The following is a 19,411-nucleotide window of genomic DNA, read 5'->3' as shown; positions in this document are numbered from 1 at the left end:
TCTGTGCAACAGACCCCACCTCTGTATCTCCTTTCCCTTTTTTTCCTTTCATCTTCCCTTTCTTCTCCTTCTTCTTCTCTTTGCGGTCATTCCCTTTTTTGTCTTTATCTCCCTTTGATTTTTTCTTCTTCTCCCTCTCTTCTTCTTTAGCAGCAAATTCAGCAGCAACCTTCAAAACATTTACTACATGTTAGCATTCTTAAACAAACATTATTGAAAATGTTATTCTGTACAAGAATGGTATCAAGCAATACCCTTTTGAAATGAAATATTTATTAGTAAACATACGATAGTCTCTGGATTTAATGGACTGATAGGATTAATAACCTGTTCTGGTGTCTTCTGAGCAAATATAGATGCAGATCCTCCATCCTCAGGACTTGGGAAGTCAGGAAACTTCCCTGTGGCATCTCTGAAACACAAAAAAACAATGATGTATTTATTATTTCATTTTAAAATGTATTTTATTACATTTGTTATATCAATATTTGTATTTAGATTTTGAACTTGAGATGAGAAGTTCGCTCCCAGAATGAAAATGCACCGATAATTTACTCACCCCCATGCCATCCAAGATGTTCATTTTTTTTTTTTTTTTCTTGAGTCTAAAAGAAATTAAGGATTTTAAGAAAAACAGAGAATTTTTTTCTCCATATAGTAATCAACTTCAATTATTGCCAAGGGGTTGAAGGTCCAAATTGCAGTTTCAATGCATCTTAAAAGGGCTCTACTTGATCCCAGTCAAGGAATAAGGGTCTTATCTAAAGAAATGACTGACCCTTATTCCTCGGCTGGGATTCTGTAGAGCCCTTTGAAGCTGCATTGAAACTGCAGTTTGGACCTTCAACCCATTCGCCACTGTTGAAGTTGATTATACGGAGAAAGTTTCTGAAATGTTTTCCTAAAAAAACATAATTTCTTTGCGACTGAAGAAAGAAAGACATGAACATCTTGGATGACATGGGGGTGAGTAAGTTATCAGGAAATTTTCATTCTGGAAGTGAACAACTTCTTTAAGGTGACATCCTAGAATACAGCTGAAATATAGTGTTGTAGTCCAGATTAAAGAGGACAAATCTTTCGATTGAGAGACTAAGACCTAAAAAAACACCTATTACTCATAAACTTCTTTGGTTCAAATTTCCCTCCCAACATTTTTTAGATTTCCTTCCCAAAACGGAAAATATATGGGAAGAACTCTGTGTGAGAAACACAATTTTGCCTAAAGATTTTTTAAAGATGAGGTAACACAGACTTCACGTCTGTGTGAACATATAGATAAACAAAGCAGATCGCGTGAACAAAGGCAAATCAATCATATTTGAACTGTGAACTTCACACATGGGGAGGATACATTAGCCAGGTCCAGCGCTGACTCTCATGGGAACTGGGGCAGGTTTAGAATAACAGGGTAAAAGTGTCAGTCAGAGCTCAGCCTGAGCTCTCTGCTCCAGCTAACTTAATCAGTAGCACACAGCTAAAACTCACTTCCAATGTGGTAGCACATGCTGAAAGCTGTACTACTGTAATGCAGAGGATTGAATTTCACCTAAACCTGCCCACTAGAAGAAAAAAATAAAATAGATTCACTTCATTTTGAATAAAAGGAACATACTTTTTATTCAGCAACTTTAATTAATGGGTTTGTACAACGATTCCTTTCTCAGCTATCTCAGTGTAGAGTGCATTAGTGCCCATCCAATTTTTCAGTGATGTTGGTATTATTATTATTTTTTATATATTTTTCCATGTACAATGACTGACGAAGACTGCCATGGAAGATAAGAAGCTGTCGAATAAAGTTGCCATTTTTGTGCACAAAAAGTATTCTTGTAGCTTCATAAAATTAGGGTTGAACCACACAGACTATCTGAACAATGCTCTTACTACTTTTCTTGGCCTTGAACAGTCAGTTGCGTTGATGTCTATGCAGGGTCAGAAAGCTCTCGGTTTTCATCAAAAATATCTTAATTTGTGCTCCGAAGATGAATGAAGGACTTACATGTTTGGAATCACATGAGGGTGAGTAATTAATGACAGAATTTCTGGGTGAACTATCCCAAAACAATTTTCTCTATGGAGAAAATGAATTGAGTTTTTAGTTCTGGAACCTGACTATGTTAGCATGATGAAAATTGTAATAATGGTGAAGCGTTTATGTTTTATGGCATATGTCTGGCTGGCTGTTCAAATACTCCACCTTCACCTCTTCCACTTCATCCGCACATGGAAACCACGCCAACATACTTCACCTTGCAGGTCCTGACCTGGTATCCCACACATCCCTTATACAACCAGCAGGGGCCCAGCAAGGTCACTGGAAGGGGCCAGAAAAAGGGGCCACTAACCGGAGACAAAGCTACCGAACTGCCCCCCACAACATTGTGTTGTCCGACTGAGATGACTTATGACTGTTGTCTCCGCATTAATGGGCAGCAGCATGCAGTGGCAGGCCGTAAATCAGACTGGAATGCACTAATCAGCCCAGTCTCACTCTACACCGTGCACACTTGAAAACAGCACATGCATTAGCTAAGCATAAACAGCCCTGGGTAAAAGTGACCATCACTTTGACTGCTTACATTCCAGCCTCTGCACAAAAGGAAGAGACGAAAGGCCAGGAATGTACTTCACAGTTAGAATGAAATAATGGATTGAGCGGACGGAGATGCAAGGAAAAGCTCTTGAAAGTGTGAAAGCAAATTAGCAGATTATAAAAAGGAGACACTGGCTAAGGGGAAGTCTAAGAGGTTGAAGATTACATAAAGGTGATTAGTTCCAGAGATTCTGAGAAAGTATTTGAGGGAATGCAGAGGAACAAAAAGCCCTTTTTTCATAAGTGGAAAAATACTGAACTTTTGCCACAATTTGCCACAGTTACTTTTACCTCCTTATAAGAGTGTCCACTACCTTAAAACATATGTGCCAAGTTCTTAGAAATGTACCCTTTTATCCATATTGGTTTTATATGGTTTTGAAAAATTTTAATAATACCATTTTTACAAAAAGTTTAAATTTATTGACTCCAAAAATGTCATGTGGTATAATCATTAAGTAAAAAGTATTAACAGATTTTTGTACAGATTAGAAGGAGAAGGAGAAGTCCACTTTCAGAACAAAAATTGACAGATAATGTACTCACCCCTTGTCATCCAAGATGTTCATGTCTTTCTTTCTTCAGTCGTAAAGAATTTTTTGAAGAAAACATTTCAGGATTTTTTTTCCATATAGTGGAAAATGCGATTGCAAAGGAATCGAGGAAGAAGGGTCTTGTCTAGTGAAACGATCAGTTATTTTCATAAAAATAACACAATTTATATACTTTTTTAAAGATTATTTTTTGGCATTTTGCCTTTATTATGACAGGACAGTTTAGAAATGACAGGAAGCAAAGTAGGAGAGAGAGATGGGGGCGGGATCGGGAAAGGTCCTCGAGTCAGAATTCGAACACGGGACGCCCGGAGCGCAACGGCGCTGCCCACAAGGCTAGCGGCACCAATTTATATACTTTTTAATGTCAAATGCTCGTCTTGCTCTGCCTGAACTGTCTTTTTTCCGGTTCATGACAGTTAGGGTATGTCAAAAAATTCCCATGTGATGTTCTCCCTCAACTTCAAAATCATCCTATATCGCTGCTTTTCACTGTTTTGTTAAGGGTGTTTGATTTTCTTTGCATGTTCACTTTGCAAAGACTGGGTCGGTGCTTCTGCAGTGATGTAGGATGATCTGGAAATGATTTTTGAAGTTGAGGGAGAAATTTTTTAATGAAAATAACCGATCATTTTGCTAGATAAGACCCTTCTTTCTCGGTTGGGATCATTTACAACCGCATTTGGGATAGTTTGAAGCCCCATTTAAACTGCATTTTAGAAGTTCAAAATCGGGGCACCATACAGTCCATTATATGGAGAAGAATCCTGAAATGTTTTCTTCAAAAAAAAAAAATAAATTCTTTACGGCTGAAGAAAGAAAGACATGAACATCTTGGATGACAAGGGGGTGAGTAAATTATCTGTAAATTTTTGTTCTGGAAGTGGACTTCTCCTTTAAAGCTAACACATTTTAATCATTATTTTAAAAATGTTTTTAAATATATATATTTTTCAAGACAAAAAGTATTTTCAATTATTAATGTATAAGTGTCATTACTTTTATTAAAGGTCATCTGTTTTTTGAAAACTTGACCTTGACATATAGTCAGTAGGAGCTGCAGAGAATCTCACTATGATATAATGTGCTACACATGACTTATTGTAAGAAATAATAATACAAAATTATGCCATGCTGCTCAACAAGAAATTATTTTTAAAAATGTCATTAATTTTTCTTCAGATTTATCATTCATTATCATTTTTTGATTTTTTGAATATCAAAATAATTTAAATACATTCTCATCAGAAAAAAAAATATCCAAGTCATTGTATGTATGAATTGCATTATTATTTTTTCTATATAAATTAATACATAGGACAAAAACATGCATCTTCGACCCACCTATAAATTTTTTAATTAAACTGTAACCCTGTTTAACCCATTTAAGCCCACAGGCAACCATAGCTGCAACAGTTTATAGTTGTCATTTTCCTTTTGTAATTATTTTTTTTTGATGTTATCCATGTTTTATTTCTTAATGACACACAAACAAACATCCAAATAAAGGATTTCAAGGGAAAAAAAAAGGTATTCACTTCCTTCCTGCCACTTGAGGCTGTCAACTTCCTACCCCTACTTCCAGAAAGAATGGCTAAGGCAAACCCACCCAAAGAAAGATCATTTTCATGTTACTAGTAAGTGTTTTTTGTTGACATACATATATCCACACAATCATGAAGGTCTAATAATCCAAACAAAACAAATCTTACAACAGACCTATAGTTTTTTGTACACTTAGTCAAACTAAGCGGCAACTATAGCTGCCGGTGGGCAAATGACTTGTCAGTACATATATCATGGGCAAATGGGCTAATAGTGCTAATAAGTTAATTAAATCAAGGTTGTTCGTCTTGTTTAGTGTTTTTTGGGAGAAGAGAGATAGAAAAGGGTAGTGGGGAGGACACGTATGACATAACTTCCTATTCCGAATGTCTTTTTAAAAAAATTGTCTGTACGGATTGTTATTTTTATTTTTATTTATTTATGTTTGTTTTTTTTGGTAATATAGATGTAATTTTTTTCTTTATTTTTCTTTCTTTATTTTCATTTACCTTTTTGATACACAATGCCCTGTTGGGGCAACTTATTGGCTGCACTTTGTGTGCACATAGGACACTATTAGCATGACTATATGTATGAACCATTCAGAAAAAATATGGGCACAAATGGGTTAAAAAACTGTATCTGTGATTTTTCAGTATGGCTTACCGACACTCAATAAACCACTGGCGTATTTGTTCTTGCAGGCTCTCTTTAATATCTTGTCCATCGACAGACCGCACTGCCTCTTTGATGTTGACCAGTGCCCTCTGGTACTCAGCCTCATGCTCTTCCTGCACACAATGCCTCTTGCTTTCCACCTGCTGGGCATGCAGTTGGGCAGGACTGGGTGTTGTTTGCAGGTCTGGTATCTGAAAACAGGGCATCAGGAGACAAGAGATGGAAAAACTGACATCAAAGTGTAAAATAAGTGCTGAATGTGGTTTGACTGAAAACAGCAGAAGATATGTACAAAACAACAAATTCATAAAAAGACTTGCAAACAGTAAACTGGAAGAGCATTCTTGTGTTTACCATTCCAAGAAATATCATCTCCTCTAGACACTCTTTGTTGACCCTCCTCCTGTCTCGATGGCCCCGCCAAACCTAGAAGACAAAAAACATCATAATAGCAGGAAAGACAAAAAACTGAAGATGAGGACATGCCAGAAACGATACTATCATAGTCACTTTGAGATCAAGAACATTCTTCAGCTTTTGTGTTATCTAGTGAGAAACAATCTAACGTTTTCATGTATTCACTGTGGACTTTTGGATGAGAGGAATGTATTGTATAATAGCAACTGAAAATCTAATCTGACAAACTGGTTTTTATCATTCAGTTTGTCATTGAGTATGTAGAGAGATTCATATTTAGTTAACCTCAACACTAAGGCAAATCAATCTCAAGACTCAGCTTAGAATTCATAAATGCAGGCTAGGACTTTTCATGTATTTTTTTTAATAAATCCTCCTCTCTAGTTTGAACGACAATGATGCTAAAAACAACAATAGCCAACTGAAGAGAGAGGATTATGTTTCCAAGGTTTCACAGCACAGAAATCTGCTTTGCTGTGAGCTACAGAATAAGAGAGAAGGAAGGATTAGACCTTGTGAAAACAGCCCCGCAGTGTGAGAGCCCAAAATCTCTGTTTATCACCTTCTGTAATCGCATTCACTATGACATTCAAACACGGTACAAAATGCTTGTTGGATGAGCTATTTGAAAGTGAATTACCCATGAGCCACAGAGCTGAGGCTTGTTAAAGACTAAGCTTTTCTGTACTTTTTCACTCAGCAATGTCAGTTTCACACCTGCATTGTACATAACTTCAGAGCTCCAAAATCATATCTGCTATCTCTTTCAGGCTACATCTATGTCTGGGTTCAACAACCGTATCGAACACTCACTCAAAAAGACGTCAGGATACATGAGCTCAGATTTCATGATTAGGATGGCACTGAAAAACAACACCTAAAATCCTGGAATGCTTTCCTTTTCCCGTCTCTCAGCACTACAATGCTAATCTCCCTCCTGCTGCCAAAGGACCTACAAGCACATTATTCTCACAGATGAGTTGGACATATATCTTTTATGCTTGGGTGGGATCACATGTCATTCATAGTCCTTTGTGAGTGGACTTCATGTCAAATGCGACAACTGATGACTGTGGTATAGGAGATGGCCTGACCTTTACAACATTTGAGTTCATGCACAGGTAGGGCAGCAGACATTACCTCCCTTGTGTATGATCATCATTTAATTTAGACATGATTAATGAATATATTTATTTTTGCAGTGTTATGATGTGTTTATCATTTTAAAGGCCATAACATTTTCTCAATAGCCAGTTGGCCTACTCTGATGACACTGAATGTGTACACTCTAAAAAATTCTGGGTTAAAAGCAGCCCAGTACTGGGTGAAATATGGACAAACTCAGCAATTGGGTTGTTTTGGCTGAATGTTTACAACCAACCTTTTGTGTAGTTTTATTTAACTCAATTATTGTTTTAAAAAAAAAATACTGTATGGCTTGCTTAAAATTAACCCAAAATATGTTGTAAATTAAAAATCTGACATATAATTAGTAGAGGCATCAGCAATAATCAAAAGGAGTGTAGTCATAACTTTAAGTCCTGAATACCTGTGAGACCTGTGAGAAATGTTCACCAACCAATAATTAAATAAGGTTAAAAAGTCAATTCACATTGTTAAATTTAAGTCTTTATTGCCCTAATTAACACTCCTTTGTTTAGTCAATGTGAAAATATTTCTTTACTAAATGTAAAATGCATAATTTGGCTAATAAATTTGTGATGACACTTGTTTAGCAAACTTTCAGTTAGTAACACAATGAATAGATCTAAGAAACTAAAAATAGATAGTAACCAAATATAGAGTTTTACAGATCATTTCACATGTAAAGTGAACTATGCTATATCTTTGTTTCTGAAAGAGCAATCACAATACAAAGCAAAGACATCTGGAATATAATTTTAAACTATTATAATGTTAAAATTGACCTCAACACTTGATGCACAAAATCTTAAGAATGGTGACAAAATTAAAAATATAAGCTAAACATCAAAACAAAACAAATAACTAACAATAATGAGACAACAACAACAAACAACAATAATAATAAAATAATAAAAAAATTAAGTTAGCAACACAAAATATGTTTCAGCCATTTCTCCTAAAATTTCAGGCTCAAAAATAGTCATGAAGCATTTAATGAATCCATACAAATGGACTGGTGTACCTCAAGTCTTCTGGTTTGTATCACCATATTTGATATGGCCTGTGTACGCCTGCACTGTTTGATGAAGTTAACTTGATTTGAGAGTGAATAAAGGCTTAAATTAGATCTGTTCACATATAAAGCTTGCTTCAAAAGACTTATCTTATAAAGAATAATCCAGTGAAGACATGAATTAATTGCATGTTCTAGTTAGAGCTTCAAAGTTTTTGAAAGCCATATAATTTTTGTAATGACGTGAGTGTGAGTAAATCATAAAAGACAAAACAAGTGAACAATTCCTTTATATGTAAAAAATAAAAAACTGTAGTAATATTTATAAGTTCACTGCATAAACGTTTTCCTCATCTATTTGTTTTTGCTAATTTCAAACCCATCTATGCAAGGCATTAGTAATTTCACTGGACTAGAACTTTTTTGTTGAAAATCAAGTGATGCCTGATACCTTCTGAATGCAGGTGGCTGCCTGGTCAGGGTCCAGCATGCTAGAGCTACCCTGAAGTCTTCTTTGTTCCTCCAACCGAATTGTCTTCATGAAGTGAGCTCTTAGTCTTCCCTGCCGAGCTCGCTCACTGACCTGCAGCAGCCACACAGCCCGCTCCACAGACATAGACTGAACTGGCATCTGCTAAACCACAAACCAGAACAACACACCTGAACTATAATGTATTTGGTACAACTATTATTATTTGACTTGCATTGCAAGTATTTGTACTGAGAGAAAATACTGTTGATGTGTTTTACATAAAGATATACTCACAGTTTTATGTTCCTGACGTCCTCCTTTTGCCAAAATATGAGCCAACATCTTTTCTCTCTCTTTTAGTGCTCTCATCTTCTCCCTTACAAAATAGCGTGGAATAGGTATCTCAAGATCCTCCTAAAAACAAGATTCAAACTATTTTCAGCTATTACATCCCTGGAGAAGGTCATATGTAAAAGTTGTGCGCTAGTGACCCCAATTAGCAATTCAGAGAAAAACAAGAGGCTTAGCTCACTAAAATCCACTTTGACATTGAGCAGTTAAATCTTCCCCAAGCCCAAATCTCCTAAATTCCCTCTAGGCCCTTTCCTCTGAATCTACAGCCACAACAGACCAAAACATTCCCAGCATTCTGTACATGTAACAGTATATTTTGCTATCTCACTCACTGGTGTCATTTTGAAATCCTGCAATATGTCATCAAAGTAGTGAAACTCTGAGTACTCCAGCTCCACCATTTCATTCTTCAGCTCTACCAGTCGCCCCATCACCCCCTCAAGAACCTGGTGCACAACACGCCTCTTCTGGGGGTGAACAATCTGATCGTAAACCTCCTCCAGGGCTCGGAATATCTTCAGGTAGCGTAGGTAGAAAGTTGCCAGTGTCTGAAAGACCTGAAGACGATCCTTTTGAGGACGGAGCTGCATTGTGGGATATTCATCCTCCAAAAGGTCCTCCAAAGCTCCCTGAGCAGCATCCCACATTTGTCCATATGAACTGGGTAGAGGAAAGAGATACTTATGAGATAACAGTCTTGTAAATCATATATTTGTCCTGAACAGTTAAACTGCCTGCTGTTCTTCAGAAAAATCTTTCAGGCCCCACAGATTCTTTGTTTTTTCAGCATTTTTGTGTATTTGAACCCTTTCCAGCAATGACTGTATGATCTTTTTACACTAAGGACAACTGAGGGACTCATACGCAACTGTTACAAAAGATTAAAACGGTCACTGATGCTTCAGAAGGAAATACAGTGCATTAAGAGCTGGGGGGGTGAAAACTTTTAAACTTTTTGAATTTGATGATCAGGGTAAATGTAACTTATTTTGGCTTCTGGGAAATATGTAAGTATCTTCTGCAGCTTCTGAAGGGCAGTACTAAATGAAAAAAAAAAAAAGGCAAAATAAGAAAAATTTACACATCTTCATTCTGTTCAAAAGTTTACACCCCTGGCTCTTAATGCATTGTTTTTCCTTCTGGAGCATCAGTGACTGTTTGAATACTGTTTGAATCTTTTGTAACGTTGCGTATGAGTCCCTCATTTGTCATCAGTGTGAAAATATGGATCTCAAAATCATACAGCCATTCTTGGAAGGGTTCAAATACACAAAATGCTGCAAAAAACTAACAATTTGTGAGACCTGAAGGATTTTTCTGAAGAACAGCAGGCAGTTTAACAGTTCAGGACAAACAAGGGACTCATGAACTATCACTATACAAAAAACACACCTATTGATCATTCAGGTAACAACACAGTATTAAGAATCAAGTGTATGTAAACTTTTGAATGGGGTCATTTTTATAAATTCAACTATTATTTTCTTTTATTGACTATAGATCTTTTTCTGAGAAAATGATGAGCGCCGCCCTTACGAATTCTAACTTCCAATTGGATGCTCTTCTGTTCCGTTCTCCATAGGAACCCATTCAAATAATGCCCATCTGTTTTTAATGTAGCTAACGTCGGCAGCTTCGTGTCATCTACACACTCGTTAAAGTTTGATGGCGCTATGGAGCACATTTTAACAGGTTTAACATTAGATTATTAGCTCAGAATATATGATAATTTGATTAGAAACACTGGAAAAGCAAAGCATCCTTCCGGTTAAGAGTCATGCGAAAAAAAACGTCTATATGTAAATGTCTTTGTTGTAAAATGTCTTATTTAGATAAGTACTAAATAAAAAAATAACATGCATTTTGTATGATCCCTCTTATTTTGGTAAAATAATTAACTAAGAAATTAAATAATAATAATTAAATAATTAATCTGGCAGATTCTGCAAAATGTATGTAAACTTTTGACTTTAACTGTATATAGGATTTTCCATATTTAAAAATGTCCATGGCCTTCATTGGCAATCTGTCTTTGAAATGCAATCAACAGAGACATGCAGATCTGCAGTAGTACTTGTTAACAGGCCTAATTACACCTGTTGAGAGCACCTGCCCTCTGGGAAAGTTTTCCCGACCCTCGTTTTTTAGACCCTCAGGCCAAAATTAGCACTGCCTGCGTCTGACTGTGTAACCTAAATGTGGGAAACCACAGAACGCACATTGAATTCACCGTAGGTCAGCATAATGGAAGAAATCCCCTGACAAACATTATTTCTCCATTCTCCGTTTTCTAAAGTTGAATACACATGAATTCCACAGATGTCCTCTGACCTCTTTGACTCCCTTGCGTGTGGGTGCTCCTTTTGTGATTGTTGAAAGAGTTCATGGCGAGGGTGAAACCACCTTCTTTTCTTATTCTGATGGGCCCATACAGTATTGTTCCCCTCTGGGCATTAGCACTGCCAGCTACTCAAATTGTAGGGATGGCAAAATCAAAGGAGAGGACGGGATAGTTAGAGCGGGAGGGGGAGCTGGGGAGGAGTTGTGGGAGGAGGTTAGAAGGGTGGTTGTAAAAGAACATTTACAATAAAATAGAGAGGCGCCTCTCAGAGATATCTTAAATATGGCAGGCAACAAAGGCAGAAATACTACAAATCTCCAGTATCTAACGGATGTCCGCTGAAACTAGTGAATGATGAGGAAAAATTCCCTTGCTTGGGAAACTTAAAATGTACTTTCAACACACACGCCACTACTAGTAATGCTCTGCTTTAGAAAACTAATGGTGTAGGATGACTGAAAATAGCTTGCCTCCACCTACACCAAAGCTGATTTGAATAGCTCCTATCTGAGGACAAAAATACTGCTGGTTCTCAGTAGTTTGGCTCCATGTTGTCATAGGAACTGCAATACAATGTGGACTTTCTTCTAGTAGGCGTTCTTGCTAGAACTCTTTTCTTCTTTTGCACCATCCTTATATCTTATGATATAAAGTTGAACTACACTTAACATTACAGAGTTAATAGCTGTAACAATTGTTCAGTTTAGCACACAGACAATAAAAAGTTTTTGTTCATTATAAACACTAAGGTGGTTCTTGGCATCACATCAACATTCCCGTTTCGTAGTAAAGTGCACAAATTAAAAGGGCAGTTATTACTCACCTCTGCGACATCCTTAGTGATTCCACGCACCACAGAGTTTAGTTTAGAAAGTGCTCTGTTTGAAGTCGCCGCTTTCGAAACTAAAATGGTTAAACGAAGCGAAGTAACGCATCCAAGCAGTAAGTGTTGATTAGAATTCATTAGTTAAGCATTTCTAACTAGAGCTGGACAAGTCTTGCGCCAGACAGGGTGCAGCAGGCTGCGGTTTGCGCTGCGCTTCTGACAGCTGCCATGGCAACGAGATCAAAGCCTCTTCACTGCTTCTGAGAGAGGGGGCATCGAGGCAACTAGTTAAAAACGGAATACAATACTCTATCAACTATAACGCATAATGCGATTCTAACACATAATAAGAGCTCCAGCAGGTCATTTTCATCGTTTTCTTATCTTATCCGATAAGCTGCGAGCATGTCAAGCCTCTGTTACTAACAAGGTCTTGTTTGGCATCCCGCTGTGCAACACAACACAACACGACGCCACGCTTGCGTAGCTCAGCTCATTCAATGTATGAATGCAGTTCGGCCATTTGTTAACAAAGCAATTTGGAAGCCTCTTCTGACGCAGCATGTTTTGAAATAATTGCTGTCACATTGGAAGTGAGCTATTCCTTTGCTTGTATGTCTGGTCCGCCACATATTGTTTGAATTCTATAGCCAAAAGCCCATGTGGGCAGGTAGGTATGTAAACGCAGACTGTGGAAGTGCAATGTGAAATTTATTTATGAATGGATGCATCATTTGTCCTTGTCTTCTACTTTGCTGGTGGTCCCACCGGATAATATAATGTTCCTTTACAGGCTTCACTCTATGATGGAATGTGAACAGCTACATGCTGTTGATAGCAATTAGTTAATAAAGCTGTCAACAATGAGGTTGTCAGAAAATGAATGATATTTTTATTTTATAGGCTGTGTTAAACCCCTGCAAGTGTTTAATCAAAAACCAGAGTTATTTTGTGAAAACCTTCCCTTTCCGGCAGACACAAAGAATGGACTCCAGTGAAAACTTAATAAGATGGAAAGACCATTTTAACAATCTTTAATTTGGAACATGTCTTGGTTTACCAGACGACGCCCCTAACTAAAACCAAATGTCCTTCTGGATTTCAATGCACAAAAAGACCTAAAGGTTTCCACCCTGTATGGTCAGGCTCTTCAAACAGAGACCATTGAACAATCAATTGTTGGTGAGTCTGGTGTGAAATTGCCTTTAATGTGGGAACTGTTATGCTGGAAAGTCGCATGTGTACATAAGTTTAATGTGTATTTCCTCATTTCAGGGGCAGCTCCACAATTTAAGTGTATTGTTTAGGCAGGTGTTCCAGCTCATTTGATATGTTTACATGGAGAAGCACACTGATCAATCTCAACCTCCGTCCAAATTATTCGCACAATCAAAAAATAATGCTGGCAAGACCTAACACTTTCCGTGTAATGTTGTGGTTACTGTTGCATTCGTCTGGCTTATCTCTTTTCCATCAGTACCCTCACGTTGCGAGAGGAAGCCAAATTATGTTTTGCAGTCGGATCAATGCATTATGCTTCCACAGTCAAATGCAACACTTCACTCCATGTTTGCAAACAATTTATCCCATTAAGATTCTATTGAGATTGTTGAGAATGTTTCATTTCAGTTTCCACTTTTCCATATCCCACACAATAGGCACTGGCCATGAGCCAGAAAATATAAAGAGGCCAGCTGAAGATTCAGAACAGGTGAGCTTCCTTGTGGATAAATTTAGCAGACTGCCTGGAAGTCTTTGAGGGATTGCCAAGAGGATGCAAAAAGAATAAAACAGTTGTGGGACAGGAAAAATAACAAAACAAAATTCACCTGCTACTAACTACAGCACGTTGCAAGCTGCATTTAATATAAAACTTTACCATGAATCATTAAGTCATATTACCTGCAATATATTATAATAATTAAGTCATATTACTGGTAATATGATATTGCAAGAACTGCATATTAATTTATTATTAGTCATTATCAGGGACCATTAATAGTCCGGCCTATATGACATTTGAACTATTTGAATATGTTAGCAATATAAAATGCATTGTTACAGTATTAATGGTATTAAGTTATTATAAAGTATTACCTAACAAAGACCTAATTGAAAAAGCAAAAACTATCTAAAATGATTTACGAATATAAAAAGAATTGAGAAATGTACATGATTCATATTTCAGCCTGTGAAACTGGACTGACTTACAAGTCCTCAATAAAACTTTCGCATGCATATGCAACTTTGATTTTTTCTAAACAACTCTCGTGCGAAAACAAAAACACAAAAGCTTATTCTGATATTCGAACAGGCTTTTTGTTTATATCGCTATTTAAACAGGGAGTGGAAATCCGATGTGTCGCACGTCCGCCACTCACATTGTTGTTGGACAGAAACTTGAGTGATTCACTTTTCCGATCGGCCTCAGGAGGCGTTACTCTCAGCACTATATCAGCAAGTGCAGTTGGAGCGCAGAGGGACAATCACGCCATCCTCCCGTACGGATAACCACAAGACTTTGACATTTTCTCCAGGCATCGGAATCTCAATACCAAACGCTACATTTAAAAGTCTAGGAGCGCCAAAAGATACCACAAGGATTGTAAGTTTATTTTTACGTCTTGTTTGTGAGTGCACGTGTTTGTGCGTGAGAGATTTGGGTTTTTAAATGCAGCCTTTTCATACGAGTATCGGACCACGTCTAATGAAATCCCAACATTTAAAACTAATGATATAATGTGTTACAAGTTATCAGTTTTAAATTTGACTTGAAACAATGGCATAACTTGCTGAAATTTCACACTCTGATAGTTAAGGTACTTAAAAAGCACTCTTTTAAACAAATTAACCAAGCCCGAAACTCTCAGTTGGAGGTGTGGATTAGTGTCGCATCCCGCGGATTTGTCCCTTTAATACCAGTTTGTCTTTCGTATAGCATAAAATGAATGTTGTTGCACGTTAGAGAATAAATCATTTGAAATCCATATTTTAAGAGTAGGATATGCACTCTTGTCTTAAAACACGTATAAAGTGGTCAGGTAGAGGAACTCTTTTTTTCGAGACTCTTTCGGTCTTTTTCTCGGTTCCTGTGAATCCATTCATGTAAAAAGTGAGGTTGTTTGTTGGTTGAGATATAGAGAAGCCGCGCTGAGATAATGTTCATTTTTAAAATCGCTTGTGAATTTTACGGAAATTTGGGACCAAAGGTGGTTTCAGTGATGAGCAGTAATTACTTCTGTAATTGAAACTCTTCTCCATAGTTGAATCATTGTTGACAGTAGTTTCTATTTATAAACAAAAATATATTTATATAAAAATACTTATTTCTGATTTTTGTTAGTTTTGTTACTTTATGGTAACTATAGGAGTCAGTAGTTCTAAAGTAATATAGTAGCTAAGGTTCTGTGGGATTAATTAATTTAAATTTCCCTGGTAATTTCCAGTTTCAGTTTACTTTCAAGGGAGTTGTTTTACTCGTTGTATTGTTGTTACATTATTTTCCTCACATTCACACTTACAGTAAAGATTTCATGCTTTAGCCATGACTGATGATTCCCTTCATGCTTGCAAAACACTTGGAGTGAAACAATACTGAGTTTCAAGGGAACTTAGAGACTTCAAGTGAGAGAGACAGGGAGAGAGGGGGAAGGAGGGGTCTGGACGGAGAGTCGCTGTGTCCGCACAGCTAACTCTTTGTGCGGGCAAGTGTGCTTGCTGCCTGAGGCCGTGAGATCAGGTGAGGGGGCCGCTGTGTTTGAGGAGTGTAAACGCAACAGTTTTACAACAAGGCTGGGGGCCGTGATGGTGGTGCTTGGGGCTGTCTGTAATGGACCATCACATTTTATGGCACCTGATTTTTTCAATTGCACCTGGTAGGTCAGGTCAGAGCTTTACGCAGCCCTCTGTGACTCCATAATCTAATGATGTCAAAGTGGAAAGCTGTAAAATAAATCCAGATCTGTCTTTGTTTTGGAGGATCTTGCAGTACGCAAAGATCACAGGATACATTAAGAGCAGCTGTGTCACTTCTCATATTTCCTTTAATTATATTAAGGTCAGGCGCTAACAGTGTTCCAGGGTCAAAACTGCGGGTTGATTTGGAATGAAAATAAACAAGCCTAAACAAATTCTATCACTTGATGGTTCTTGAGCAAAACACAACATGTTTGCCGTCATATCTTTTTATGCCAGGCCAACTGGAAACTGATATTTTGTTTATATTTAATGATGCTTATTTCTTCATGTTTATTTCTAAAATGACAGATTAAGAAAGAGCGTAACTGTGTTTATCGTTTCTGCTTCACTGCACAAACTTTTATTTTTAAGCGCAAGATTACATGTTCCAGTGCTTTTATTATAATGCAAGCCCTGGGGGTTGAAGATCAAAAATGTTGATTAGAGACGTGTGTACATCTGTGTTTGAGAATGTGTAAATGAAAAACTTTGACATAGCTCCAGTGTAGCTGTTCTCTGTTCTCTTTAGCTTTTGTCAGTTCAAAGCCTCACGTCCAGTCCTCAAGCTGAGCATATCATTTTGAGAAAAGAACCTTTCACCCCTCTGTGTCACAGAGGGAGCAGCAGCCGCCCATCCTCCTCCCCTCTATCTATGACTTGTTTCACTTCTAACGGGCATCAGTCTTTCTAATGCCTCCAGAGGCGTCACACTCTGTTCTCTATCATTGTACTCTATCGCATGGCCCGTTGGTTGTCTTGAACTTTTTTGTATAGGCAAAATGCCTTCCATTTTCCATGGATATCTGCTTAGTTTTCCACTGGGTCACTGCATGACAGCAGAGGTCCGCCAGCAAGTTTTGCTCAGCCATCTGAGTTTAGCTGCTGGGCATCTAGTCCTTATGTTCAGCAGAGTAGTACAGCACAGCCTTTGAGCAATGAAGCACTATGGCTTTTTTATATTAGAAGTATCACTAAGGCAAATTTTGAACAATTTGCCTGATAAATCAGTCATGTGGCGCAACCAACATGCAGAATAAACACGTGCAGATGTTCATAACTGTGTGTTAGAGTCAATAAACCTCATAAATATCAGAAAATGTGACCTTCTTAAGACAAGGCAAGGGTATTTCATGTTGTAAAATGTCATATGGTGCATCTCATCAAAAACAACTTTTTTACCTTAAAAAATATTTTTAAAAGATTTGAAAATAGTAATTAGGATGTGTACAATCATGTGTATTTAAGATGAGACAAAATCTCACGTTTTACTTGATGGTTACACCACAACACATGGATTTAATTGAAAGTCTTCATGAATACAATGAATACAATTTATTTTTATTCTGGACACTCTTGTTTGTTACTGACTCTTCCCTGTAATTTTTTCAAAATTTTAAGTGCAACCCAGTAACCCTGGGAAGTAAACTCATGCAATGAACTATTCAAGAAAAAAAATCCCCTTAAATAGTACAAGGTCCTGCCCTCTTTCTAGGGACCCTGGTGGGTCCAAGATGTTTCAGATTATGTGTGTTTTATAAACAAACTTTCTTTGTTATACATTTTTCTGTCCCTCTGAGTTTAATTAGACCCTGTCCTTGTTATTCTTTCTGCCGACGTGTCATAACACCATTTGTTTTTTGTTTCAGGTCACTGCCGTTGTGTCCCGAAAGTGGCTGTAACGAAGACGTGCCAAGATGAGTGTGAACGTGAATGACTTCAATGACATTTTGGAAGCACTGGGTGATCTGAACTTCTCAACCCTTGATGATAATGTCTCCCATGTGGAAGTTTGTCACAGCACCTTCAGCCAGAGGGCTTTGCTCTATGCCCTCTCCATCCTCTACATCTTCCTCTTCATCATCGGCCTCGCTGCCAACGCCCTGGTGGTGTGGGTGAACGTGCGAGCTGAAAGGAAACGTTATGAGACTCACCTGTATATCCTCAACCTTGCCATCGCTGACCTCTGCGTAGTGGCCACTCTTCCAGTCTCCATTAGTTCTCTGCTTCAGCTCGGCCATTGGCCCTTTGGTGATGCCATGTGCAAAATTACACACCTGGTCTTCAGTGTCAACCTCTTCAGCAGTATCTTTTTCCTTACGTGTATGAGTGTGGACCGCTACCTGTCCGTGAAGGTTTTTGGAGACGCTCCCAGTCAGAAGAAGAGAAGGACCAGGCAGCTAATCTGCGTTGGCGTTTGGCTGCTGGCATTCTTTGCTGCCCTTCCTGAAACTTACTTTCTCCAGGCGGAGAAATCTAGCCATTCAGACAGCATCATATGTAAACCTGTGTACCCGGTGGACAGCACTAAGGAGTGGACAGTTGGAATCCAAATGAGCTTCTTCATGCTTGGCTTTGCCATCCCCTTCCCGATCATTGCTGTGTTCTACGTCCTCTTGGCTGGTACCATCCAACCCTCAGCTGACCAGGAACGTCGTATCAGCCGCCGCCTCATCTTCACCTACATTGTGGTCTTCCTAGTATGTTGGCTTCCCTACCATGGAGCTCTACTTCTGGACACTCTAGCCTTTCTCAACGTGCTTCCCTTCAACTGCACACTTGAGAACGCTCTCTATGCAGCACTGCATCTCACCCAGTGGTTCTCCCTTCTTCACTGCTGCGTGAATCCCATCATCTACAACTTCATCAACAAGAACTACCGTTACGACCTGATGAAAGCCTTCATCTTCAAGTACTCTACCAAAACTGGTCTCGCTAGGCTTATCGATGCCTCACGTGTGTCTGAGACAGAATACTCTGCTGTGGAGATCCAGGGACCATTATGAACATTCTATGATGGTGTTGATCAACACCAACCTGAGATAAACAGGGAACAGTCTTGTAAATCTCTCTGGACGTCTTGCTCTTGAGGCATTGCCAAATTAGATGTGTGTAAAATAGTGGAAGAGCTTTGTATACATACAGTTTGCTTACCTTTTTAAACAAATGAATGTTTATGCCTTTTGTACAATTTTATGACAGTTATAGATGTATTGAGAAAGCACTTGTATTGATTTGATTTGTGAGCATGTCAGTGTAATAACTCTAGCTAGTCTTTTGTGTCAGTGGAATTGGTGGAAAAGGTCAATTCCTGTCCTGGAGCCACAGAGAGACTCATATAACCCTTTCTCCACTTATCTGTGGCTTTTCTACATCTGGCGGAAAGACTCCAACAGGGCTAAACTAAAGGTCATGCGTTCTTACACATTAATGTACAGTTATGTTATGTCTGGTCAAATGGAGGGGAATACTGAAAACCCAAACAACTGAGTGGAGAGAAAAGAAGTCCAAATCAAGATTAGATAAAGATATTGTAAATTGATGTCATGCTGTATGCTATGCTTGTGGAAAATGATACAATTTTTTGATAAGTTGTACATTTCAAGAACAATGCTAGCAGCATTTGTAAATGTTTTGTAAATAAAATTATATTTATATACTCTGTGTATGATCAGTGTTTTGAAATATTGTCTGACATATAAAAATGTGCCATTAAAAGATGTATTGAGCTTCTCA

General features: G+C 38.0%; 2 protein-coding genes across 3 annotated transcripts in view; one reads left to right on the top strand and one right to left on the bottom strand.

Moving 5' to 3' along the window:
- iqca1 (IQ motif containing with AAA domain 1) overlaps window positions 1–12,268 on the bottom strand; it is a 48,380-nt gene extending 36,112 nt beyond the window's left edge. The window contains exons 1-8 of one of the 2 annotated variants that reach the window (XM_051113424.1): window positions 11,939–12,268; window positions 9,107–9,434; window positions 8,715–8,834; window positions 8,400–8,582; window positions 5,728–5,799; window positions 5,362–5,564; window positions 328–412; window positions 20–169 (exon numbers count right to left, since the gene is read on the bottom strand). In XM_051113424.1, the coding sequence (XP_050969381.1) occupies window positions 20–169; window positions 328–412; window positions 5,362–5,564; window positions 5,728–5,799; window positions 8,400–8,582; window positions 8,715–8,834; window positions 9,107–9,434; window positions 11,939–11,949 (1,152 nt within the window). In that variant the 5' untranslated portion in view covers window positions 11,950–12,268. The remainder of the gene's footprint in view (window positions 1–19; window positions 170–327; window positions 413–5,361; window positions 5,565–5,727; window positions 5,800–8,399; window positions 8,583–8,714; window positions 8,835–9,106; window positions 9,435–11,938) is intronic. The other variant, XM_051113425.1, reaches the window with a different exon arrangement.
- Window positions 12,269–14,395: 2,127 nt separating this feature from the next.
- On the top strand, window positions 14,396–19,411 carry ackr3b (atypical chemokine receptor 3b). Its single transcript, XM_051113121.1, has 2 exons — window positions 14,396–14,546; window positions 17,545–19,411. Exon 2 carries the CDS (start codon window positions 17,593–17,595, stop codon window positions 18,679–18,681), a length of 1,089 nt encoding a protein of 362 aa, XP_050969078.1. The 5' UTR covers window positions 14,396–14,546; window positions 17,545–17,592; the 3' UTR covers window positions 18,682–19,411.

Source organism: Labeo rohita, chromosome 6 (genome assembly GCF_022985175.1).
Source record: "Labeo rohita strain BAU-BD-2019 chromosome 6, IGBB_LRoh.1.0, whole genome shotgun sequence".
NCBI lineage: Eukaryota > Metazoa > Chordata > Actinopteri > Cypriniformes > Cyprinidae > Labeo > Labeo rohita.
Note: the sequence above shows the minus strand (reverse complement) of the source record. Positions and strands in the feature narration are given on the sequence as shown.